The sequence below is a fragment of the Protomyctophum parallelum genome, assembly GCF_964188405.1.
Source record: "Protomyctophum parallelum genome assembly, chromosome: 9".
Classification (NCBI taxonomy): Eukaryota; Metazoa; Chordata; class Actinopteri; order Myctophiformes; family Myctophidae; genus Protomyctophum; species Protomyctophum parallelum.
In genome coordinates this window covers 31989568-32017142 of record NC_139706.1, presented here as the reverse complement: position 1 = coordinate 32017142, position 27575 = coordinate 31989568, and the positions used below count along the sequence as shown (strand labels likewise).

At 42.1% G+C, this 27575-nt stretch overlaps 2 protein-coding genes across 2 annotated transcripts in view; both read right to left on the bottom strand.

The window, feature by feature from the left end:
- Nucleotides 1-1158: 1158 nt before the first annotated feature.
- On the bottom strand, nucleotides 1159-20306 carry pgm2l1 (phosphoglucomutase 2-like 1). Its single transcript, XM_083772810.1, has 15 exons — nucleotides 20269-20306; nucleotides 19812-19963; nucleotides 13959-14126; nucleotides 12200-12306; nucleotides 10509-10593; nucleotides 9842-9925; nucleotides 9322-9518; nucleotides 8651-8840; nucleotides 8103-8200; nucleotides 7426-7606; nucleotides 6089-6182; nucleotides 4881-5010; nucleotides 3815-4004; nucleotides 2558-2691; nucleotides 1159-2105 (listed from the first exon to the last, which is right to left on the bottom strand). The coding sequence occupies exons 2-15, from the start codon at nucleotides 19923-19925 to the stop codon at nucleotides 2003-2005; spliced, it is 1875 nt and encodes a 624-aa protein (XP_083628936.1). The 5' UTR covers nucleotides 19926-19963; nucleotides 20269-20306; the 3' UTR covers nucleotides 1159-2002.
- A 969-nt stretch (nucleotides 20307-21275) lies between these two features.
- The window catches only part of lipt2 (lipoyl(octanoyl) transferase 2), a 7367-nt gene continuing 1067 nt past the window's right edge, over nucleotides 21276-27575 (bottom strand). The window contains exons 3-5 of the mRNA XM_083772988.1: nucleotides 25724-26005; nucleotides 24354-24591; nucleotides 21276-22569 (exon numbers count right to left, since the gene is read on the bottom strand). Coding sequence (XP_083629114.1) covers nucleotides 22566-22569; nucleotides 24354-24591; nucleotides 25724-26005 — 524 coding nt within the window. The 3' untranslated portion in view covers nucleotides 21276-22565. The remainder of the gene's footprint in view (nucleotides 22570-24353; nucleotides 24592-25723; nucleotides 26006-27575) is intronic.

Genomic DNA, 27575 nt, shown 5'->3' with positions numbered 1-27575 from the left:
TGCGGATGGAAATGAGCTTCTATAGCCATGTTTACATGAGATAACTTTCAGCTGATTGAATTGTATGTTCAGTAATGTACATGAATCCTGTCCAAATAATGTAAAGTAAAAATAAACTTTCCCCAGAACATTATAGGATCATAGTTTAACGATCCAATTTCATCATACGAATCAATTATTCAGAAAAAATGATTGCGGAATTGTACAATGTTTCTAAAACTATGCAGAAGGATATAATCCAATACTTACAAACTCTTGCTAATCCCAAATTAACCTTGTGTTATCAGGTTTAATCAAAATATGTAGTGGCACAGACAGCATAAGATAAGCCAAAGCATGACTTGGGTAAAACCTTCAGCAAATCAGGTGGTTTTTGACATGTCTGTATTTACCTGTACGTGTATGAACAGCAGTGTTCAGTTGTGGTGGATGGCTGTGGTCATTCTGCGTGTACTCTGCACTCTGCAGCCAGGTGGAGAGAACTTTAACCACAGTGGAGTGTGACTCACACACACCGGGGGGAATTCAACTCTTCATGAAATAGCAGAAGCTGCAGTGATGGAAGAAGTACTCAAATGTTTTACTTAAGTAACAGTATCAAAATCCTATTGTAGGAATTGCCTGTTAGAAGTACAAGTTCGGTATTCAAAATGTACCTGAGTAAAAGTACAAAAGTTTTGCCATGAAAATGTACGGTACTTAAAGTATAAAATGTACCTTATGCAGAAGGTCCCGTTTCACACGTTTTAAAATGTTTACAAATCCTTTGAAAATAGCAGATCTACAGGCTCACAGCCGATCTCGTAGATGTTGCTGTTTCAAAAGTATACTGTAGGTCTGAAGTGAGTTTGTAGTAATAATCAAAAAACAGCACCCCCCGTTGGTAGTACTCTAAATCCTTGAAGTGGTTGCACCACTTAAAAATTAAAGATCACTATAGCACCACCCAATGTTTGTGGGTTTCATGTCTAGGCAGGGTGACATAGCCCACTACCATATTGCTGAGTAAAAAAAATGACTCCATGGTTAGGCTATTTCTGCGATTTAATGCTTAAAACGGTCCTATGAACGGCCCTATGAATAAATCAGTACACTAACAAGAAGGGACCAAGTGGACTCTTAATAATAATAATAATAACAAAGACTTGCAAACAGAAGGACAGAACCAGAAGTGTTTATTCCCTCCTTAAGAAGACTTGACAGGAAGCAGAATGTCTACATTAAATATACTGTAGTATTCTGTTTGTTATTTTCAACGACAATAACTAAGACAAACCGTGTTGTTCCGTGAAACATAATTCCACAGGTTCTGGTTTTGCTTCCATTCACAATGGTTCAAGTTTCAGATAAAAGGTTCTCAGAACCTAATTTGGTCTGTGCTCTGGGGGTATAGTACTAACCACTGAGTTCTGGGAACCCAGAACAGAACTTATACTTTCAACATTTGAAAATAGCAGATCTGCAAGTAGATCGTCTATTTTCACTTTCTTTTTTATGAGCTTTCTTTTGTATGACATACCTCCCCCTTCAGCGCTGGTTGTAGCCAAACAAACTCATTACAGAACGTCATGGGTTCTTGAAAGGTTCAGGTTCTAGGGTTAACCCTTCATAGTTGAAAAGGGCCATGTTATGTCAACTTTATCCTTTAACCCCTAACTGACAAACATCGACAACGTGAGACGCCACGTGGTCAATATAAATACATCTTGTGACTGATTTTGTTTTATACAATAATAACAATGCATTCATGTCACGTAATGTATACAGTATAGTGGCAGTGAATCTGCAATGAACGTGGCAGCCACAGTGGGCACCCCTCACATCATACGAGTGTGATTTCTTTAGACTATTTTTGACTTAAAGCCATAGGCTGTATAAGCTTAAAGCGAACATTGAGCACGTGAGCTAATGTTGTGAAGTGTTGCTCATTACGTCCACACAGCACAGCAGAGCAGGTATGATGGATAAATACCATAATTATTATAAAAGGTGAGCAGCAGCACTACATGGCACGGCGAATAAGGTTGTTTTTGTCAGGCTCCAGGAACTCCTCAACCAGAGTCTCCATTACTCGGACAAGTTCCTCCTGCAGGCTGGAGATGTCACTGTAACACACAAAACAACAGCAGTATATAATACACAATAGAGCAACTCCGGTTTCTCGTAACGATTCCCTCTTATACAGTCCGATTCCTTAATGGTTCCCTTTAACAATTCCTTTATATACCGAGCTCACTGCCAAGTGAGGTCCAGGGACCCTCTGGGTTACTTGAGGGGGTTCCAAATGGACTCTTACAGGTCTGTAACTATGAGAGTGTACAACGGGAACCAAAAAGACCCCAATGTGTCCATTTGTACACTATCAGAGTAATGGTGATCCTTGAAATTAAAAAGTTTGAGAACCACTGGTATTGTAATTGTATAGCAGACGTGAAGTCTACATACCAGATCTGACAGTGTGATAAAAACCGGTTCTGGAAACGGTTCCAAATGTGACCGAACCGATTCCAGTTCGTCAATGTTGGATCCGGTTCCTCCGATTCAGACTAGAGCCTACCTCTGTCCCGGTGCAGCGCAGTGTTCCGTGTAGAATTTGATCTTGGGTTCCGTGCCGCTCGTTCTCAGAGTGGCCACGATGCCGTTCTGCAGGGTGAAGGTGATCATCTGACTGTTCTTAATCACTGGAAGGACCTTGAGAAAACACAACAGCATCATGACTCACTGAAAGAACATTCTCAAACACACAGAAGAACCTTTTGAAACCACAACTTCAAGAAACATTGTGCCTACTGCTACTTTTGTTTTTAACTGCATAAGATGCTGTTTCAAAATAACACGTACGCACCTACATACAATGATGCCAACATTCAAAATAAAAAAAAATTAAGCAGGATCGTAGGGTTATAGTCAGAATTCTTTATATAGAGATGCTAATTAGCAATTGACAGAATCAAAAGTAGACAGTACACTTCACTGGTAACGCCTCTCTCCCTGTCTCTTTCCCTATCAAATAAAATAAACAGGCACACAAACTTAAACCAACAATCAATAGTTATTTCCCAAGCCCCCCAAAGTCAGCAGAGAATAAAGTCCGCGTCCGTCATCCCCCTCTAGTGGTACACGCAAGTGTACAACGCAAGTGTACAACTGTCCCAAACTTCCAACGCAACGAAAAGTTTCTCTGCTCAAAAATTGTCCAACGGAAACATGAAAACGCTCGGGGTACCCCTATATTTATGATCCTTAAAGAACACTTTTGGAACGGTCTCACCGGTAGTAGCAGTATCCCTGTTAGCCTCCAAACACCGGCAGGTAATCCTCAATTCCAACGCCGATCCCCGACGGCAGCGGCATACGTGATGCCCAATCCGATGGGCCCGACTGTTCCTTATAATTTACTGTGGCTGCAGATACGCTCGTTTAAACATTAAATAGCTGTCTCAATGTAAACGCTATCTGGCGCCTGGAGCTCCTCTCCTCCTCTGTGCAGGCCTGCACTCTGTTTGTTGTGAGATCTCCCCTCCCCGTGTGTCACTTCCTCTACTAGTAACCTTGGGTGGTGACAATCAACCAGTCACTGACAGCTGTCAATCACCCCTGTACCAGACCCGTTACCTTTCACATATGAATAGAAGATAACACTATTTAAATACTCAGCATCACACGTTACATTTCTTTACATAAACAAAAACCTGCATAGGTAAAATAAAGCAGAAAAACATTGAAATGTGCTTCGTCACACACTGCTTTACACCTAAACCAAAACTGATTCTGATTGAAAGCGAGAGGCTTGGATGTTTTCACCGTGGCTTACCGAACGCTGGTCTGGTTGGCTGCTGTCATATCCAGTGGTAACGTCTCTGACATGGCTGATGCTGTAGCCACCGCAGCTCTGGGGATACGAGCCCTGCTCATTGTAGTTACGGATGCGGCTGAAGATGGCCTCCACTTTGGTAGGGTCATGGCATACCACGTATGACGTCCTGGAGATATGGTAACCATACCTGAAAACATGAAAACACACCAAGTGTTAAACTTTATTAAAGTGTATTTCCAGTAACGTCTTCATTTCAAAAATAGTCTTATCTGTCCAGCCATGACAAAGTATAAATACAAAGTATTTCTGTTTTTGTCATGACGTGGCTATTGTGTACATACAGTATGTTGCCACAGTTTCGTTAGTTTTGCTGAATGTCAGTAAATAAAGCCACCTACATCATTGACAGCATTGAATACACATAAACTGTATTATGTTCAAGAAACAATTGCTCTGCCAGAATATGTTTGCCATGGGACCTAGAGGCTCTTTAAAGGTATATTCAGTGATTTCACTTAATTCAAATATCACTTATTTTATTTTGTTGTGATAATCCTCTCTACTATAGAGTGTGCTGACCATATAAGGAGTTCCTCCCTGTCCCCAGTTAACCCCTGGGGGTCAAAAAACCTTAGGTTTCGTTTTTGGCTCTCTATCCTGATTGGATAACCTATAAGGTTCTTTGAGTGAAATCACTGAATATACCTTTAATATTGTCTCAGCAAACTGACAGTCAAAGACCATGTACAGTAGTATCACTGAACAAAGCATTTCAGAGAAAATAGGCTACTTAGTTTACTGCAATGTTTGTCAATTGTCATACCTACTTGCTGTAAAGCTTGTAATATAACATGCTTGTATAACTTCTATAACTATGGCAGGCACTCAGATAGTTGTGTTACATTATATTTAAATAAAACAAAGAAGAAATCAACCTGCTTTACTGCAGGTTGGTAGGGATGCCAGTAGAATAGAGTATGATGATGTTTTTATGTTGGTAGATGATGTAGGGTTAATTACTTATTTTATAGATTCGTTTTTCTTTTGACTTATCCATGCTTACATTTGGTAGATGTTGTGGAGCTGTTGAGACAGACTGAGGTTGTTCTTGTGGAGGTAGGCTGACATCTCAGCCACGACCACAGCTGCACTGACACCATCTTTATCAGGAACTATATCACCACACAGAAAACCTGCACACACACATGCAAAATATATTTGTGATTGTTGACATGAAAGGTCAAACCCTAGTCATGACCTTCAACACAAACATTAAACCGTGTTTTAAATGAAAGTACTAATCACACAAAAACAAAACAAGCATCTAAAAGCAGCTAGCATCCACTAAAAGGTCTGTGCTTTCTTAAAGCCGATGCTTGCAGAAAATAGGTGATCTGCAAGCTTAACAACTTAAGTGTTGTGAGCTTGTAGATCTGTTATTTTTAGTATGGTTATTTACTCATAGATGATTTGCTCACATTGCATCACGTTACAGCTAGTCTCTCGAGACAGACAGATTTCCAAATGTTTCCGTTATATTCCAGTCTGAAGGACAGACGCTCTGAAAATGATCAAGTGATAAAGCGGATGCGACGCCTCCTCCCCACTTCCGTAGTTCCATTTCATCTTTACAGTAGCGCAAATTTATCCGAAAGTCATTTTAGCATACCTTGCTACTTAGCAGAAATGGAAGTTAGAAAATGCAATGTAAAGATATTTCAAGATATATTTTAGTGAACATAAATGACGAATAGATGACGGCTCGACGGATTTCGGGAGGTGTAGTTCCAGACTCGATATAGCATTCGGGGATTGTGGAATAGTCGTCTGGCTACAGGAGACTACACCGAAACGTTTGCTTTTTTTTTTTTTTAAGATATTTTTTTGCGGCTTACGCCTTTTATTGATTTTTGAAGGGACAGACAGTAGGCTGACAGGAAACGGGAGAGAGATGGGGGGATGACATGCAGTAAAGGCCGTGTCGGGTCCGGGAGTCGAACCCGCGGCACACTGCGACTGGATTACCAGTCCGGTGCCCAGACCGTTACGCTACGGCCTGGGCCAACGTTTGCTTTTTAATTGCACTTTGAGCACAGAGAACTTTATGAGCATGATAAAATAAAAGGAAGGAAATGTTTTCTTAAGTCTCGGTCTAAGGAGTTTTCCTTCTTTTTTATACGGTGAGTGAGTCTTTTTCTGTCAAAGTTCACTTCATTATAATCTATAATCTCTTAAATGTCTTTCGCCAAAGCCCAATATTGTGTCACTGACCAATGGACTCCTCGAAGGCGAAGATGGTGTGTTTCCCGGTCTTGGCCAGCTCATGCATTCTCTTTCCAATCCATTTGAACCCGGGCAGAGTTTCCTGTCCACAGACAACATGGTTGACACACGTCATCACATTCAGTGACTTTGTTCAACACTACAGTGGTAGAAAAAGTATTCAAATTTTGTTTACTTAAGTAAAATTCTAATAATAAATGGTACTAATATCAATAATGCAATGTAGAAATACTCTGTAAATAGAGAATGCACGCACTAACCCATTTAGACCTGGTGCAACCTATACGTTGTTATACCGGGAGCTACCTCTGTGTCTCGTTATAGTTACATGTAGCAACATAATTATTATTTTTGAAGGTTTTCAGAAGGCGTTAAAAAAATTGGCCTCAGGTCTAAATGGGCTAATTTTCCTATAATCAGCAGAAGTGAGAGTATTCCTTGTGGCATGTGTGTTTATAGTGTATATACTGTAGATTAATAAAATAAAATAAAACATGCTGGAGAGAAGGCAGTGCAAAAATAAATAATAGCCTGCTGCAAATAGTTGCCTGGTTCTATTAAACGCCCAGGGTCCAAATCAATTTTGCGTATTAAACATGCAAATGTTCCCAGCCAGGTGTGCTAACATTCTTTAGACATGTATTTTAGTCTGTCAATGCATTGTTATTTTGGAACTCAGAATTAAAGGTCATTTACAATGTGTGTGAACACAGCAAACATGTATTCCTCTACATGTGTTCACATATAGGCTACAGTGATACAGAATTATACTAATGAAAAACAATATTTTTTTTAGGGGTGCACGATTATGAAATGATGACCGATATCCGATCTCCGATTATTTGCAGGACAAACAAGCCTAGGCACTAGGGGCTTGGCCCAAAGCCTGTTAAGTATTCAATCAATCAATAAATAGCATATCGGTCATTCTACAAAAACGTGCCATTTTGTATCCATCAGAACAAAACAACAACATATTGTAAATATGAATAAAAAAAAGACAAAATTAATAATAATAATTTTGTTTCTTGATGTGTTTTCATAACATAAGAACAATAAAGTGTGTTTCATTGTTTTATAGGGTTATTTACACACTTAAAAAAAAATCTTTATTATCTAAAGGTTTGACCAATGCTGGTGTCAAAGTGTACCCAGGCACATGATGATGCTCAGTAGTCGAAACATTAGAATGTCTCTGGCACCTGAATTTCCCGCACAGGATCAATAAATGTATCTTATCAGTCGGGCACTAGAAACAACTACTCTACATTGTTCTGTGCCAACTTTACTCTGTTGTACACCATCCCATCCAAGGTAGTAGGTACCTCAAAGTGGAAGCCCTCTATGCGAGCGAAGGCCTGTAGTATTTTGGAGGAGACCGTCGTCGCCATCATGTAGACGTCCTGCATGTCGCTGGGGTCAGGGTGTCTCTCTTTCCAGTTAAACAGCATCCACCAGCCCAGTAGAGCCGCTAACTCGTTACCGGTAAACACCTTCCAACCACACCTAAAAAGAAACATGCCGGTTTCATTTGGGGAGCGTTCAGAAATACATTGGCAGAGAGCTGGAGCGCTACCCAGGTGCTCTCTAGTCCTAGAGCTGGAGCGCTCCCCAGGTGCTCTCTAGTCCTAGAGCTGGAGCGCTCCCCAGGTGCAAGACATTGTAAACACATTCAACCTAGCATCCCTATTTTGTGGATGCCATTATAGTCTAAAATAATGTTATTAGATTTTTTTCCAGATCTACAGTACAATCTCACAATGCATCGCAACGCATTATGGGCTTGTAGATTGGATATTATTGCCATGAATGCCCATCTGTGTGCCTTGGGCACAAAATGATTGCAAACCACTGCTGTATAAAACAAGTTGTGAGGCTAACCCTGGTGCATTTAGTGCCTTGCACTAGACACTGAGCTAGACAGGGAATGGAACACATAACCCCAGGGAGTGTTACTGAGCTACAGAGGACCGGTGTGCCTTTGAGCAATGACAGCTGTTACCCGTTAGATTGTTCAGCGACAGCCAGGCGGTCTGCATCGGGATCCGTTGCCAAGACTACCCTGGCGTTCTCTCTCTCTGCCAGCCGAAGAGAGAGTTCCTGAAATATACAACACAATGTCAGAACGTAACCACCTACCTGGCAATACATTCAGAGAAACTGATCTAGAATCAGCAGTATGTCTGTCACACTCATTTGCATAATATAAACACCTACCTGTCCTAATTTATATATAGAGAGCAGATGACCCAACTATTCATTTCAAAGAAACCCAGAAGTACGTCTACTCTACTACACACTATCGTTTCGCGCAGTAGCATCCCAAATGCGGAAGTCCTGCAAAACCAGATTTGGCTACCAGGCTTCTTCTTTCTCGTGCACACAGTGTGTGTGTGTGTGTGTGTGTGTGTGTGTGTGTGTGTGTGTGTGTGTGTGTCTGTGTGTGTGTCTGTGTGTCTGTCTGTCTGAATGTGAAGCAGGGCGTTCTTAGAAAAAAAACCCTGGGTAGATAAAGTAAAGAGGAAAAGAAGTAGCAGTAGTAGTAGTTACCAGAACAGACTCTCCTTCCTCTGGGTTGGGACAGCTGACAGAAGAGAAGTGGGGGTCTGGGTCTCTCTGTTCAGGCACAGCAATGGGAGGAGGAAATCCAAACGCACGGAACGCCTGTTGAACGTACGGGTGACCAACACCATGGAAAGACGAATGGACAAATCTCAGAGGAGATTTGCTGTTCAGGTCGCTGTATGACACAAAGGAGACAAACGGACTGACTGACTCCAACTCGGGACTCCTGAATCGCTGCCCCTCTAGCCTCTACACCCTCCTATCTAGCACAATGGTCTTAACCCATTTGACCTGAGATCAGATTCTAAAAATGTCTTCTACGTCCTGACAGTTTTCTGAAAAAGCTATGTTTCTATGTCAGTCGTTCTTCGATTTTTCAAAAATAGCAGACCTACAAGATCGTAGCGCGCCAGGCGCGCTATGAGCTTGTAGATCTGCTATTTTTCAATAGCTAAAGCATAACATAATGCTAACACCAAAAGGGGTCCCCGCCCCCCAAATTGGGTTAAGCTCTGCAGTGTTGTTGGCAAGTCCACACTCTCAAATTGCATCGATTGATGGACTGAATAATTAATGAGCATGCTGCTGCATCTTGGTAAAACCACTGATGGAGTAAAGTTTGATAGAGAAATCAATGACGTGCTGGTGTTCACCACCTGTGAAAGCAGAGCGTCTTGAGGTCCTCCATGTAGGAGCTGGTGACCTCCTCCAGGGGGTCTGTGCTCAGAGAGGAGGTGTCAGCCAGCTCCTCTGTCCAGCAGGAGTCGCTCCATGGCTCCAGGCTCTCGTCAATGCACCTGAGGATCTCCGTGTCGTGAGGGCTGGAGATCTGAGCACCGTTACACCAGTACACCTGCACGGGGAACCAAGACATTATGGGTCATTTAATTCAAGTAGTTCACGACCCCCCCCCCAAAGTAATCATATTTGAACTGGGGAACCCCCACCCCGACAAGCACTTGGAATTTTAGGCATTACATTAAATTTGACTTTGTTCGACAGATAAATATTGTGAAAGTAGCCGATTAATCTACAAGCTCACAACGCCTCACACAGTGAGGCATTATAAGCATTATGTATTTTGTGCAAGTGTATTTTAATGCCAACATATTCATGTGAACCAGTAACCTAAAAAGTTATGGACTGCAGCTTTAAACAGTGTTGTCTGTAGTGCACCTTGTATCCGTTGTCCTCTTTACGGTTGTGTGATGCCGTCACCATGACCCCTGCAGCTGCACCAAACTTCTTAACAGCGTACGGCTGGAAAACACAAATACACTTTGGACTGATGTTCTGCAAACAAGCACAGGCGGGCGCAGCTACACTAATAACTTTGGGGCAGGCCCGTCTAGAGTTTAAATAGACAGGTATCAGTCACAAAGGAGGAGGTTTGAGGTGAGGTCAGATGTAGAGTTGCTGGCCAATATTGATGACATCAGGGATCTCCATATAATATATATATATATATATATATATATATATATATATATATAATATGATGACATCAGGGATGTCACGTGATGTCACATGCTCCATCCCTGATGATGTCACGTGCTCCATCCCTGATGTCACGTGCTCCATCCCTGATGATGTCACGTGATGTCACGTCACATGCTCCATCCTTGACGATGTCACGTGATGTCACATGCTCTCTCACCTGGGGTTTGACCAACACACAGGAAATGCGCGATTCCATAGTTAACTGCGAGGTATACACTGCAGTGCATACTGAGTGCTATGTATGTTACAGGTTTAGCCTATGCATAGTTGCATACGCCTGTAAGGCCTGTAAGGCTAGACACAAGCACACACAAGCAGATACTTTTGATCGGTTCTTACTCACCACAAATGGCGTGGGGACGTATTTGGAGAACAGGTAGACAGGAATGTCTTTACTGAGCATCACGGCAGCAGTCAGTCGGGCCAGTCTGAACAAGAAACACAACTGCACCGTTAGCTGACCGCACTGGTTTCCATGTACATGCAGAATTCTAATGACGCTAACATTTACAAACAAACCATTCATCCCCAATGTACTCATTGCTTGTGGAATTAACCATGTCACTGAAAATGTCTGTATGGCCAGGTGTGAAAGGAGTGACTGAAATCAGTCGTGGCGAATGAGAACTATAATCCAAAAAAACAATTCATCTCCAATTAATCCTTTCAGTCATTCGAAATGCCATTGGCTACGTTTAGGGGTGTCGCAACAATTGATTGAAATCGGGAAAGAAATCAAGTCATTAAATCAAATTAAATCCAAAACCTTAACAATCAAATGTCAAGAGAGTGAACGGCACCTGTTTGATGTGAATAGTGCAGTTACGCAATAGAAGAGCGACTACATGGCAGAAGGTACTTGAGGTTCCTAACCTGCAAAAGCCACATTAATTAGAACTGTCAATGTTTTCTTTTTAAAGTGTGATTGATCTACATAGATTCTTATCGAACATCAAATAAATTCAATCGTAGATTTGGAGCATCGTGATACTGGTAATAAACTGATTAGTGATTACAGATACAGCTGTATTTTATTAATGTATTGGTTCATGTAAACAATGTTTTCTAAACATCATATTAATTGTAGTTATGTGTATTATCACTGCTGTTGCATCCTACTGACTCACCTACCAGTCAGGAGCCCACATCGGGGGGGCCTTGGTACCTCCGTCCTACTCCTCTTGCCCAAAACTCCCTGCTGACAAGTGCCGCCCCAGCCCAAAGGAGTATGTGGAGTGACAAATATCCCCCGAACATTCGTTCATATAGACGCTCAACAACCTTACCTTTCAAATATGCTTCCTACACCTTTCAAAAGTATATTTTAAGACAAACTCTCATGTTCATGATTATAATAAAAGACATAGCCAGTTCTCCATTAAAGACAGAGGTTCTTTACTCTGGAATACACACACACTTATTGCCAACTCCTCATCTTCATTCAGTAACTTTAAACATAGATTGAGGGCCAGCATGATGAATCTAGCCTCTCCACTTGCTTCTACCATATAATGAAGCCTTACTTCTGCATACACACATACGCACACTCACACACAGACGCACACATGCACCCACACTTACAAACTTGTGTAAGTCCTACATGGGTTTCCTTTCAACTGCGCTTATTTCTGTCTTTTAACTATAATATAAAAATCACACCAGTGTGAACCAAGTGGTGCAACTCCCGTCTATTGGTTCTCTGTATCGTTCCAATTTGTATCGTTCCAATTTCTTCTCTGTATCGTTCCAATTTCTTCTCTGTATCGTTTGCGTCCAGCAGGTGGCAGCCATGTCACATACTTCTCTCGTTCCAATTTCACGCATGCGCACACCACTCGTGCTCATGATACATGATACATGATACATGCGGACATTGCTGGATGTAGAAGTGGTTGCACCACTTAAAAATGAAAACTAAGCCAGATGCACCGTGGTGGATTCAAACCCCTAGACTCTGCAGTAGACAACTAGACACCATTGAATGTTTAATTAACTGTTATACTAAATGATTATTATTATTTGTACTGTAGGTACCTGAGGCTGGTGCAGCCACTCTGCTCCTGTGCTCTGGTGTCGTATCCCACAACCACTCCTCTGCTGGACAAGTCTGGGAAGTACTTGGACAGGTATCTGTACATCCCCTGAACACACAGACATAGCCAACGGATAAGATCTGACCGACAAAAGCCATTTCATTTAATTGGTTCTCCTGCACGTTCAATCAGTGAGAGTAGTCACTTTGTGCCTTATGAGATTTCTGCCATTCGTTTTCAGTAGCCGCTCCCCGGGCAAACGGCACATGCCCCGGAGGGAAAAAAGTGTGAATTATAGTGTCGAAGACCCAGGAGGTCTGGGGCCCGCTCCCCTCTCCCCGGAATGGAGGGTGGGACTGGTGCCATCCGGCATTCAGGAAGGGAGGCCCTCCGGGCTGTCACAATGTGGTGAAATTATGCCTAAACCTAACCGTAACCTCACATAAACTATAGCTAATGTGATGAAATTATGCCTGATGTGAAGAAAGTTGTGTTGAGAGTGGTATCCGATACTGATCCTGGCACGCCACCGAGCCATTTGGCAGAATTGGGTTTCGGTAGTTATTTGAATGTCACACTGCACAGCCTGGTCTACTCCGCTTGCTTGAACCCACCTCACACTCTCATTGATTGGATGGGCAGGAGACCTCAGAATATAAATCACATCTACGGACAAAACTAGACGATAAGATCTGACAGACACAACTAGACGATAAGATCTGACAGACACAACTAGACGATAAGATCTGACAGACACAACTAGAGAGACAGACATTGTGTGATGTTATAGTGACTTTTTAAAACTGTCCAGCAATTGGTTCCTTGAATCTAAGGTGCACATACAGTATATGTTCTATATATTCCTTATTTGTATTTACATGTTAGATAATTGTTTGTTTAGGACATCAGGTGCCAGTCTTTGTATAGATTAGGAAAGAGTGGGGTAGTAAATAGGATATTAGCTTTTTTGTTTATGGTTTTCTGGTTAGTATCAACAATCAAGAAGGGTTTATTTGACACTTACTCATACAGGTACAAGCAGCGACATGTTGGAGGCACATGTTCCACAGAGACTGTACTAACACAACAATAATAATAATAATAATAATAATAATAATCATAATCATAATACTAGATAAAGTGCCCCTCTGGAGACAGGTCTCCACCAGGGCAGGTCAGGTTGTGGCCTCCTGGTGGTGTTATAATAGGCCAATGTGAAAAGGGTGCCATTTCTTCTTACGCCTTGGATGGCAATTGGATGATTTGAGGCATTTTGTTCCAAAAATGTGTTTAGCAAAAATCCACCTGTTGGTGGCGCTATAACAGGCCAAAGTGAAAAGGGTGGGATATATTCCTCAGCCTAGTAGGAAAGTCCGTGAAACATTTCACGTAAATTGCACACACGGACGGAGTGCAAAACATACTCTCTTCCTATGCCTTCGGCCTGGTGGAGACAATATTTGTAATGTAGTAAAAGATTGGTTTTACGTGTGTGTGTGTGTGTGTGTGTGTGTGTGTGTGTGTGTGTGTGTGTGTGTGTGTGTGTGTGTGTGTGTACGTGCAGTGCAGTCAGTTTTGTGACTGCAGTGCAGTCCAAAAACATGTCTGTGACATTGGACTACAATATAATTTGACATTTCTCGTCTTGACCCGGGTTAAGCCCTGATAGTTGGGGCTCTAGTGCATCGTACTGACCTGTGTGGACTGTATGATAGTTAGGTCGTTGATGCGGGAGAAGCCAGCTCCCATGGCGTACTGACCTGTGTGGACTGTATGATAGTGAGGTCGTTGATGCGGGAGAAGCCAGCTCCCATGGCAGCACGCAGTCCTGCCGTACCGAAGCCCAGCCTGGACCCCAGCCTCTTCTTTAGCTCCTCCCACCTGCCCTGCTCCACCAGAACCTCCACCTGGCCTCGGGTCAGCAGGTTCTGAGGACGACGGACAGACAGAGAGAACATTTAATGAAAACATTAGAGCCAGACCGATGCCAGAACTTTGAGTCCGATGCTGATCTCGATGTCGATTATCGGCCAATATTATTCTGTCAAAAAGTGCAACATTGTCTAATCAATTATGGGAAAAAAACTTAGACTTGAGTAAAGTTTATTTTTGAGAACATCTAACGTGTAAACACATGTAAACACGTAAGCCCCATTAGAAAATAGTCAAAAACAGCCGATCTGCATTGAGAGCTTGAAGATCAGCTTGAAGATCTTTGACTCTTTACTGGGGCCAGTTTCGAATTGCAGACACTTGTAAATGCTCTTTGAGAGCGGTGAATCAGCCATTTACAGTGCACGCCACGTTGGATGAGTGTCTATATAAAAATACAAATACACAAAAAACTATGCAAAGACCTATAGTAATGAAAAGGAAACCAGACATTATGCATGTTGCGGAGATTTTCATTGTGTTTTGGTGAATCGTGCAAGATTATCTACATGTAGGAACAATATTGTATCAATCAATTTTGGTTGAGGAGTCAATTAAGAATTCACAGCAACATTGCCATAGGACGGTTTTAAATTGGTGCATGCTGTTCCAGAACACATTAGTATTTAACAGTTTATGAATGAAAAAAGAAAAATAAGTCTGGCAAACGCTATTAATACACGTCTTTGATAAACGTCATTTGGATTCCATAGACGTCAGCATGTCTTCTATGGAAGCATGTCATGAACCAAAAATAGGCCATTCACAAGCTTACAACACGTCACGCTGCAAAATGCTGTAAGCTTATTCAATTTACAATGTAGGCACTTAGCAGATGCTCCTAATCCAGAGTGATTTATTTTACAGTAAGCAAGAACAACACATGGTAATTACATCAAATACACAGAAATAGACAATCAAGGATCATAGGCAAGCAAGCTAAGAACCGAACATCCTACAATAAATGCGGCACGTCTGTGTGTCTGTCTGTCTGCCTGGGTGCGTGTGTGTGTACGGTTGTAATGCACGTAACTCGACAACCATTTGCCCCACCGACTTCACATTTGACACACGCGTTCCACACCCCCACAGGGAGTGCAGTGCCAGGTATCGAGTCGATCGGACCCACGGTTCTCCAGAACCACCACAAAAGGCTCTGCCAGTGGGCCGAATTGATTGCCAAGTAAACTTTTCAGTTTGCAGTCTTCACACACAGGCACATACACAGATCTCCATGTGGGACACCGTCTGAGAGTTAAAACGGGTGCTATGACAACGTATATCTTTAGGTTCCCAAGTTGGCCGGTGGCCGCGACGGGCACATACAGGTCTTGTCTGTCCAACAGTAGAATATCTGTACAATGGAACTTTGAGTATAGTAGTATACACTATAGTATAGTGTATAGAGTGCTATATTTTAAGGGTAAAGAGTATTCTTTTGCGGGCGGCTGGGTGTGTGATTTTTATTTTAAATATATATATTCCCTTTCATATTTTCTTTTAACCGACAGCAGCTCCTTGTCATATCTGTCAGTCTATCAGTCCATCCTGGTACACACATCACTGGCCACTTTGGCACCGAAACGCTATTAATTAAAAAGTATAGTAGGCTCGCTCATGCCCCGTCTATGTCTCTCGTTGACTGTTCCTCTCCACTCCCTCGAGTTGGTGCGGCCATCTATCTATCTGTCAGTGGGTGGGCTATCAAATTAATGTGATGTAAGGTGCTCGTAATTTCTCAACGGTGCGCCAGTGAGAAGGCACCCAGCAGGAGGAGTGTGTGTGTGTGTGTGTGTGTGTGTGTGTGTGGGGGGGGGGGGGGGCTCCTTTCACACTGTTTTTGAGTGGTGCAACCACTCCAAGGAACAGCAATGTCCGTGTTCACCCACCTATGTGTTGGTTCACCTACAGTATGTGTCCGTGTGACGTTAATGAGCACCAGTATATGACTATGAGTACCAGTAGGGGCGCTGTTGTGCCAGAAACAGAGAGAGAGAGACAGTGCTGCACTGTTGCCTGCTAATGAGAGAGAGAGAGAGAGAGGAGGGGGGGAGAGAGAGAGGGGAGTTGCATCACTCGGTTCACACGGGTGTGATTTTTTTGCCTGCATCTGGCAATTGGGCATTGCTGTGTGTCTGGACTCTGGATGCCTATGACCATCTGACGTTTGATCTTACATGCCAGTCATGCACTGGTCCAGACCAGTCTCCTCCAGTAGCAGCCTGCTGGGATGTCTGGCAATGTATCATTCCTTCCACAGTGCATTGGTCTAAAATAAATAATTTATCATAAATATATTTATGGACTTGAATCCTGTAGCAGTAAGTGAGATGCTCCATTTATGCCTACCACTGTATTATTATTTTTTTAGCTCAACAGAGTAAATATAATTGCACAGCACCAACTATGTTATACATATGAAAAGTTATATAAATAAAGTTTCTTACGAATATTATTGTACAAGCTGGTATAGTGTGTGTTAAAGGAGAGGGTGACATTTAGAGTAGAGGTCAGAAACACATGACATTTAAGCGACCTGCTAAGTAAGTTGCTGCCATCAGGCGGCATGTCAGATACACAGTGTCTTCCTAAATAGACCACTCTCTTCAATATAATAAGTAGATAGCCCTGGGAAAAAATGGTTCTCAAACTATGTGGCCTATAGCCTATGGGCCATAGGTATATCCATAGCCTACATTATCTCCTGTTTCCAACTTTCCAACATTCCAAGATGTCTCCAACTGTGAGACATCTTGATGTAGTACACCCTGGTAGACATGACACTAGTATGTCACAAACATGATGTCCAAGACAAGTACACCCCCTGGACGTGACACAAGTACAGTATGTCACAGTGACTTACCCCAATGGCAACCAGGGAGGCATGTATGGGTACCATTTTTATAGTCTTTGGTATGACTCGGCTGGGGATTATTATTAAACGCCGACCTCCCAGTCTTAGGGTGGACACCTATAACCATAATATATTCTACGTTTATTTAAATGGATAGATGTTGGTGCTCATATATATTCTACTGTCTGAATGGATGTTGTGTCTAATGCATAGCCTATTGTCTGAAAGAATGTCATGTTGTCTAAAATGTAAAGCCTCTGTGCCTTACTCAAGGGAACTAGGGTAGATCATGGAGATAGTTGCCTGCTCTGTCATCACAAACTCACGATGACCAAAGGTGCTTGGCTAGTTTGAACAGGGAAATATTCTCTTTGACTTGCATCATTATTTATATCAAGGGGCACCTTGCAGCTTAATGTATAAAGAGGCTATCTGGTAGTCAGAAGGTCACCGGCCTATGTGTCTAATGTGTATTTGAGCAAGACACATACTCCAATCTTAGTACCGTAATCCACCCACCCATGGATTACTACTAATTATACAAACAGCCTTCTAGCAAACGAGCACCACTCCACACCTAATCAAAACAAAGAATTCAGCTGCTCTCCCAGAGAGCAGCAATACCCCCTCAAAAACGTATGTTGCTTGTTTATTTAATATTACACAGACTTTACTGGTTTTAATGGGTTAACTGCTAACATGTCTCCAACCGAAAATAGCAGATTTACAAGTTCACAACATGTCACAGGCTCACAGCCCAACGCGCTGTGAGCTGGTTGATCATTTCCTGTGCGGTAGACACCAGTGTGCAGCCAGCTCATAGAGTTATAAAGGATAGAGGGCGGACTGCCCCACCCCGTTATTAATTTCCATGGAAGTTGCTCAGTGGCGATTTGAAGCAACCGGAAGAACGTGTACTACAAAATTTGGTGTGCAAAATGCGGAAATGCTCAATGTTAAACCCCAGCTGCACAGGGTTTCCTCATGCTACTGTAAGTCCACGGGCTGCACTCCCAGCTCTGACCAGTAGGGCAGAGTGCTTCAACGTTGGCCAGCCCTTCTGAGGGCTTGAGCTAGCTATGTATTAAATCAGGTGTAATCTCTATGCAGACAGCCAACAAGTGTGGATTTAATTACACAGAAAGCCTGCCATTATAGGTCAGCGGGGCCAGACAGGAGAACCAGCTCAATGGGGAACAGCCTGGGAGGGAGACACCCAACCTACAGCAGCCGTTCTCAACGTGACTTCTACGGACCGCCAGGGGTCCTTGAGTGGTGCCAGGGGGTCCCCAGCTAAATGAGTGATGGTTAATCTACACCGTTACTTATTACTTATAAGTAAAAACAAAACTAGAGAAGTAATGAATTCATTGAAATGTATTGAAAATGTCTGGCACAGGATTAGGGCCGATTCATACTCCTATTGTAGAGCCGAATAAAAGTCGGTTCGGCTCTGTAGTGCCTACAATGTGACGTCATTTGAGGTTCGGGGGGGCGGGTACCGTCCTAAAGTCTGACGAGCCGAAATCATTTCGGCACTACAGCGCCAAAACAGTGGTAAAATAGGAGTATGAATCGGCCCTTAGCCTGATAAACCATCCCGGTCGCGTGAATTCATGTTTCTTCTGCAGACAGGTCTGGAGCGCAGGGTGGGCGTTTTGCAGGAACCAAAAAGTGAAAGTGCCTGCAAAACGCCTACCTATAGCATTTGGGGCACAGTTTGGTCTGCAGAAAACAAATGATAATGTTAATTCGATCAGGGTGGTTTATCAGACTATAAACACGATAATATATATATTTTTAATTTAGCTTCGGCTAACTCTGGCCCATTTACATTGATGTGAAAACTGACATGTTGATTAATGAGCTTTGTCCCTGTCAAATAAATAAATAAAATTGGTTGAATGTTTGATTCTGATTGGTCAATCACTGAATTCAGACTGTTATTTCTTGATAACAGGCCGCTCCGCTCTATAACAGACCGCTGTCTAGTGTCTATTGTCTAATCAAATGCTCAAAGCACCTGCTGCACTGCTTGGATTTGATACTGTACCCAACATGACAGCCATGTAAACAAACACACAATGTCATTTAACTAAACATTGCTTTCAAGAATGTTTTTGAAAACATTTGAAGCGAGAAATAGACGATGCAGTACCCAAAAATGTATTCCATTTGATCAACACTCACTTCCTTGTTTCCCGTTGTGCTCTGGGGAGGCACTGGGGAGGCACTCAGGGGAACACTGGGAAGACACTGGGGAGGCACTGGGGAGACACTGGGGAGGCACTGGGAAGGCACTCAGGGGGACACTGGGGAGGCACTGGGGAGTCACTCAGGGGGACACTGGGGAGGCACTGGGGAGAAACTGCAGCCACTGGGGAGGCACTGGGGAGACACTGGGGAGGCACTCAGGGGGACACTGGGGAGAGACTCAGGGGGACACTGGGGGGGCACTGGGGGGGCACTCAGGGGGACACTGGGGAGGCACTCAGGGGACACTGGGGAGGTACTGGGGAGCCACTGGGCAGACACTGGGGAGGCACTTGACAGACACTGGGGAGGCACTGGGCAGACACTGGGGGAGGCACTGGGGAGGTACTGAACATGTCATATCACACACACCATGATTCACTAGCCCTTCAAAAAGTTTGTGCTTGAAATGTACTGTAATTCTGCAAACTGTTAATACATATTTCAATCAATATGCCTATAGTACCTGCATGCCAGACAGTACAATGATTAATGAATGATGCTGCAGATCAGATAACAACAATATTGCATGGTCCCCTCCATACTGTAGAGTATAGAGACAGATACTCCTCACCTTGTCCCATGTCAGCCACTGCTGCACGCTCCTGTCTAGCTGCGGTTCGCCGGTTAGCTGGTCGTTGGCGTTCAGGTCCCCGTTCTTCAGCCCGTTGGTACCTCTGCCCCCCATGTCTCTCTGTGTCTCTGTCTGTCTGCAGCCTGGCAAGCCTAAACACACATAACCTACCGCTGGTTAACTGGCTACCTGGTTAAACGGGTTAGTTAAGTGTGCTACCACCAGTACAGCCCCTACATCCCTACGAAATTACGAATAACCGTTACACAACCGAGCCTGGTTACGGTGTCAAACCAGCTGCGACGTTAAAACTAGACCTGCTACCCGTGGCCTAGACAGACTAGCGAATACATTCACTGTTTTAACCCGGTTTTATACAGTTCAACGTCAGAGCTGTAACGTGGATTAGTTGGTTAGTTAATTAGTTGAGTTAGTTTTAGTTGTTAAAAGCTCTAACCAGTAACACTAGTACTGATGCACGAGATGCGTCAAGTTACACTAAAAGTGACACGACGCTACGGAACTGGATGGGTGCGATTTCTACCTTCAGAATAAGAGTTATATATGTTATTTCTATTTTTTTTCTGTGACCACTTTCAACCTGGCGTCTTAATCTATGGTTACGGGCCACAATAAAACATAAGACATGTGGTGTCGCGTTTTCCTTAACATGACACACACTTTATCGAAATGGGTTTAATTTTTTAAACCAAGACCGGAAATTCTGTGTTTTTTCTTAATTGTTGACGTGACGCTATAATAATATATCACATCCACTAGCCCGAACGTACCACTAGGGAGCGTTGTTTAATAGGGCTTTTAAAAAATAAAATAAAAACACAAAAAATAAAAACACAAAAACGTTTTTTATTCTGCTTTATCAGGGAGCTTTCTAGAAAGAATCGATACATTTAACAGAATAAACACAGTATGTGAGTTCTCTAGTCTAAATGTCAGCTGTCATTATTCAGGCTTGAATTTAATGCAAACAAAAAACTCATAATAAATGCTACTATAGTACAGGGTTTAACATGGCCTCATCATTCTACTAGTCTGCTGATGGTTTCCATCATCACTGGTCAAAGCTGTGTAACTGACAGTTTACAGTTTTAAAATATTTAAATATAATAATAAGTGATGCTCCACTGAAGTGTACATTAAAGCAGTGGTTAAAATGCCCCAATTGTGTACGCTTTAGGTGTGTTTCTGATAAATGCCTAAATTGTTCTAAATAGTAAATTTATATATTGGTTCATAACCTGCATACATATCAGTACACGTTATGCTGCAGCAGCTGCATGTACATTATACATAAACATTATCAACCAGGCATTCGCCATTGTCCAATCAATGGCCGGCATATGGGTTAAGGCTGATAAGTTAACATAGACGAGAAAGCCGTATTTGTCTTGATCATACTTTAATTGAATAAATAAACATTAACTGTCTTTTTCATCAGCCCCTCACCCTAGATAAATGGATGAGATAGGCTAATGTCTTTGTTCATATGATATACAAAGAGGAAAAAACTATAGTGCTTTCAATCATACAGTACATCAATAAATCTGTTTGGCAGCAAAAACTTAAATTAGATCACAAAGTTCACATCCTGTTTTTGTCAAACTAAAAAGTTAAAACACACTGACCACTTCCTTGTCAACTTGTGACACATTCATAGGTAGGCTGTTTGTTTGACTCACTCTCTTATACAGAGACACCATAGCAACTGGAAAAGACAGGCTGTTTGGAATTTAAACACAATGTTCAAAACCTTGTCACAATTCGTCACCACTGGTTTTATTCCTGAATCTGGAAATTCAGTTTTCTTGGTCATTGAATTTTCTTGGTTCAATTTCGATGAACTTTTCGATCAAGAATGATGACTGGCCAAGTTTTGCCTTAGCTACATTGCAATATCACTACTAAACATGTGTACATTGCAATGTCAATGCTGAAACAACATAGTCTGTGCATGCCAGAGAGAGAGAGAGAGAGAGAGAGAGAGAGAGAGAGAGAGAGAGAGAGACCATAGCGCCTTACTCAAGGACAACTCGACAGTGGTATCTCTCTAACTCTGTGTTGGGAGTGCTGTCGACTCTCCATTCTAAAATTCAGAGTGCTGTGCTCTGGCCTGGGAGCACTCAGAGCACACACTGACCACTCTGACTGAAAAGCTGGGTTGTACCAACATGAACATTGGTGCCACTACCAACAGCATGTCATTGTAAAATGTGATGGTTGTGGCTTCTTTGGTACTTTAAAAGAATATTCAACATGCACAAAAGTAATGGCATTGACTCAACACACAGGACAGAACCATTGCAACTGCAGTACAGTGCTCGACTTTTGTTTGTTATACCATGTAACAAATGTTATGGTGTATAATAGCGTTCTTCTTGCTATTTGGAAAGTGGAATAACCAGAGCCATTGCCAGCAGCAGACAACAACTGTGAGCAAATAAATGCAATAACGGTATCAACCACAATCCAGAACCAGTCTGTCCAGTGTCCCATCTCTCCGAACAAGGAGGCCTCCTTCACGACAGGTCACGGACAAGGTCAGAAGGATGAGGCTCGCTACTGTGTCAGGCATCTAGAACTGGTGGCGAGAGATCTGACACTGTGGGAGGCAACCAAAGGCACACCTAGGAGGCAAAGGAGGTGCAAAATGACTGCAACACTGCAGAGCTCCAGACGCTAATGCAAGATGGGGAGGGAGGAGTTGGTGTTGTCTAGTCCACATCTAGTCCGCATCTACCTGTAACACAGGTTATTTTCATGTTTATACATGTGATGAATTAACGTTTTAAAAGCTGAAAATGGCTACATTAACCCATTAAAACCGGGAATGCATCTGTGTCATTTTTGATTTTTGCGTTGGCTATTCAATAAATAGCAGATATACAAGCTCACAGTGTGTCACATTGTGTCGCGCTGCAAGCTTGTACATCTATTTTTGAAAAATCTTGTGTGAGAACTAATTTAGAAGGCATTTGTAGAATCTAGGCACGCATAGCCAGCCTTCATCTGCCATATTGCAATGCATATTGCCCCAGGCAGAGTCTGTCCCCTCTCAATTGTGGGAGGACATAACGGCTGAAATGGTGACGTGACGAGCCAACCAGATTCGTCTGGAACCAGCCAGGTTGGTTATAGCCTGCTTGAAACAGGGCCCAGTATGCAAAATAACTATGTGGGGGTATCCGGAGAACTCGCCAATTTTCCGACTCGCCACGGTTTAGTGCATTTTAGTTTGACTTCGTTTCAATTTCATTGAATTGAGAGAGAGAAAGGGTAGTTGTTTAGAGTTTACACTAGATGAAGTAGGAATGCTAAAGTTTAAACGTCAAAGTATCGAAACAATGTAATTCATTAGTAAACAATATCCTGTAATATCATTGGTACTATCATTGGACTTCACATACTCACCTTTGTTGACTTTGGAAATGAACTGTCTATAACATCTGTGGGTTTGACATACATACTACACTGATGAAGACAGCATGTTAGCATAACGATGACGACATTGATGAAGATTTTTCGCTGGGGCGAGTCGGAAAACTGGCGAGCCGTGATTTATATTTGTATAAAATCAGATTGGTAGCTTGTAAGAAAGCCATCACTCGGAAATGGTAACAACACCTACCAAGGAAGATTGTATTACAGTAGTCAACGAGATAGACACTATCGAAAACTTGACCTTCTCTCTTAGGCTAAGGGCAGAGCAATATGTAAGGAACTGGATGAAATGGACATTTTACTGGACCAAGGTCAATTTGGGCTTGCACACAGCAAGTATGCATGTCATATAGTGACCACAAGGGGGCAACATAGGATAGATTTACAGTAGGGGTTTGCAGGGGTTTGAAAAAAACAAAATGTACTGGTAAGTGGTAATTCATTAGTATCCAGCCCTACTCAATACAAGTGTTCTTTCTTTCTTTGTTTTTGTTGTTGTTTTTCATTATTATTATTGTCTTTACTTTTTACATTTCATTTTCTATTTTTTGCTTTATGTGTATGTGCTTATCGTGTGATTGTCCTTTACTTGTGATTTGTTTACTGAAATGTCTACTTGGAAAATGACAATAAAAATGTAAGTTAAAAAAAATGTATCCCTGAGGCTATGTAGAATCAGCTTCAGGTCTTAGTAGGTTAATTAACCAGTATCTACTATTAATCATATTCAAATGTAGAGCGACAAAGAGAGAATCATCCAGGTGCTCGATGGAGGTGCAATAAAAGTTTAAAAGTAAAGTAGACTGGTGCTTCAAAGATCAGTGGCACTGGAATACTAGAGAAAAGGCGGCGATCCGAGCACTCAAGAATGTTGGATAAAAACCAAGGTACTTTATTTAAAAATGAGGAGATATTAAAATGTATTTGAAAGCATGGGCAACTCTGTTCCTAAATGGTCTAGAAATAAGCAGATGCACAATGAATAGCTTAATAGCACTAGTGTAGTCTTGAAAGTGTAGTCTTGAAAGTATTCTTGATGTTCTATGTAAAGTTTTTAAATGGAAATAAACTTTGTGAACTTACTGTCCACTATAGTGTTCCTTTTCTTGCTCCAGTATCTCACAGTCAAATTGTTCTCCGAAGGCCTCCAGCAGGTAGGGGGTGCCCTCAGCAGGAGTCACGGTCCTTCCCAGCTCAGCGCTGAGAGACGTAACTCCTTTGCCCTGGATCCCACATGGCACAATGTGCTGGAACCAGGTCAGGTTAGTGCTACAATTCAGAGCTATGCCATGAGATGTGATGTACCGCCCACAATGGATCCCTGCAAAACACAACACAACACAACACAACACAACACAACACAACACAACACAACACAACACAACACATCTTATTATATTACAAATAATTCAGGCAGAAGCTCACATTTTTGTATCCATGATTGATCACATTTCTTTATCCAGTTCAGGTTGCCAAATCATAGACTGTGACGTATGCAGAGTATGCAGAACTGCCGTTTACGCCTGTGCTCTGACCAGTGGTGTCATGGTGTTTCTTTTTACTGGTACCACAGCGTTTTAATGACGCCACGTGCACGCGTGTGCACGCGCGTGCATGTGCTAGCATGTGCGCATCGCAGAACACAGAACACACAGAACAGCTGATATAGCCTAAGCCTATTGTTAAATAGTGTATGATAGTTTTAGACACAAACACAAAAGTAGACAAAATAGTCAAACAAACATCTTTACAGCACACTAGCAAAACAAAAAGTTTGCTTTGGACAAATTAATTTGTTCTGGAGGAGGCATTATTCTTGCGTGCAGAACTCCACACAGCAGTAGTAGCCTACTGGAGCCATAGCCTACTGCTTTAAGTGTGCATGCTTACCATGCGCTCAGGTATAAACAGTTAAAGCTGTCCTGTCGTTATGCAAAGTAGTATCCATTTGATTCGGCACGGTACTTGACACGGCGTGAAAATAGGGGAGAGGGGAGGGGGTTGAATAAATGATGATGATGATGATGAAACCGTTAAGTAATCGGACCGTAAAATACTAAAGGTTCCCAACTAATAACTATAATTGTCTTTGTTTTATATGGGGATGGACAATTAAACACTGAAGTGTGAGATTGAAGTTGGTATAAGACCACAAACCGTCACAATGTGTAGTGAGATTGTAGATTTTTGACATTTCTGAGATATATGGAAATATTTATAAATTTTGTTTAGATTTTTAGAATTTGTTTGTTTGTTTTTGAAATGTTAGACTATAGTCTATAAACCACCCTGAGTGGTATTAACACAAGACATAAAAAGCCATATAGACATATCTGACGTATCTGAACAAAATGTCAAATATCGTGCATCTCTAATTAGGCAGGTACTATAGGCAAATTAACCGTTGTTAGACAGTACATATAACACATGGATATTAAAGGAACCATCAGTACCTATAGCACATATCTTGTTGTCTCCGACCCAGACTCCGGTGTGTGGGGACGTTGAAGCCTCGATGTCGAGTTTCCTGCAGAGTCGTATGACCGTTCTCTCCAGTTCACACACGTACCAGCGCACGCTCTTCTTAAAACAGGCCAAGTTCAGGATGGGGTAGCACACCAACTGGCCCGGCCCATGGAATGTTATGAGACCACCGCGGCTGGTACGCACATATTCGGCACCGAGATTTATTAGTCTCTGTTCCTCTTGGGGAGGGTATGGAGCCTGTCTCAGACCTATAATAATAATGATAAGATAACATTCTTTGTTCTGGCACCTTTGTTACAAATCATGCATACAGCTCAAATGCTTTGCATTAAAGTTGCAGCCCATAACTTTCATTTTCTTAACCAGGATTAGAACCCTGCACAAGTGCCACAAGTGCAATGTTTACTGTTGAGCTATAACAGAGCAAATTTGGGAAGTAGTTTTATGCAATACCTCTTGTCAACCAGTAGGTGTCTCACCTGAACACAGGATCTAAAGTTATTAGTTAAAATTATGCTTTATTCACTAAAGAAGTTATGGATTGCAGCTTTAAAAACAGATTAAAAAGAAGCAAACTAAAATAAATGCTTTGCATTTAAAAATATATAATAGGAAAAGCTTAAAAAGAAAGCCGGTAAAAACCAAATTGACTAAATTTCAAACAGAGCTTGACTTTCTAATCTCTTCACGTACAGTAAAGCCTTCCACCACTGAACAAAACTGCATCTCAGTGTTATTTTGGGGAGTATTATGCAGATCTACTACTGAAAAGAACATGAAAACAATTCAGGGAAATTCAGCAAAAATAGCAGATCTACAAGCTCACAGCGAATGTTGTATTTCATCAGTGTAGTAGAGGAATAATAGCTGACCTAGTATAGAGCCCTGTGGGACCCCAGTCAACAGAGATGAAAGCACCACACTCACAACACCAGAGGGAGTTCAACAAACCATGTGCAACCCAGATTTGGCCAGGGGATTAAATGCATTTAGCTCCTATGCCACTAAAATGTGGAATGCCCTACCAACAGCCATTAAGATATGTGAATGTGAATCCCTTGACTCCTTCAAAACCGCTCTCAAAGAGAACCTACGGGCGGCTGCAATTCCCCTGGCCTGAAATAAAAATCAGAGTCCCCTACCCACCCACCCCTTTTTTCCCATACTGTACAATACATGTTTTGTATTTGTATTGTGTTTTTGTATCTTTTTTGTTATGATGAATTGAAAATGGTGGCCCCTGAAGTCCACAAGTCTTGTACTTTTCATGGTTTCGTCCACAAAGTAGCAGTTTTTGTATTTGCTTGTACTTTCGTTTGAAATGTACCCATTCTACTTACTGTGGGAAAATAATTAAATCCATCAATCAATATACAGGGACATTGGGACTTAACCGAAATATTGGTTCAAATTTCTTAGTTTATGGTTCCTCGACATTGTAGCAGGCTAGCAGCAGCCAGAAATAATAAACAAGAAAGAAAAGAATATCAGTAATAGTGAGAGTGAAGGCCTATTCATAGTCCAGTTTTCGGTGAAGAGGTTACGACTTGGCTAGTAAAAACAGAGAGATATGTTGTTTGAGCGGTGACCACCGCAGCGGCCTGACGTCATGTTCGGTGGTCAATTCAATTCTTCACCGAAAACTGGACTATGAATAGGCCTTAAGAAATACAAAAATAAATGAGTTAGCACACTTGGTGCTTGACTGTAGTGTGTGTGTGTGTGTGTGTGTGTGGGCTCAGGCACATCTTCGCGCACAGCCGCGTCAGAAGAACCTTGACGCCCGATGTCACCCCCGGCTTTTTAGACAGCTGGTGG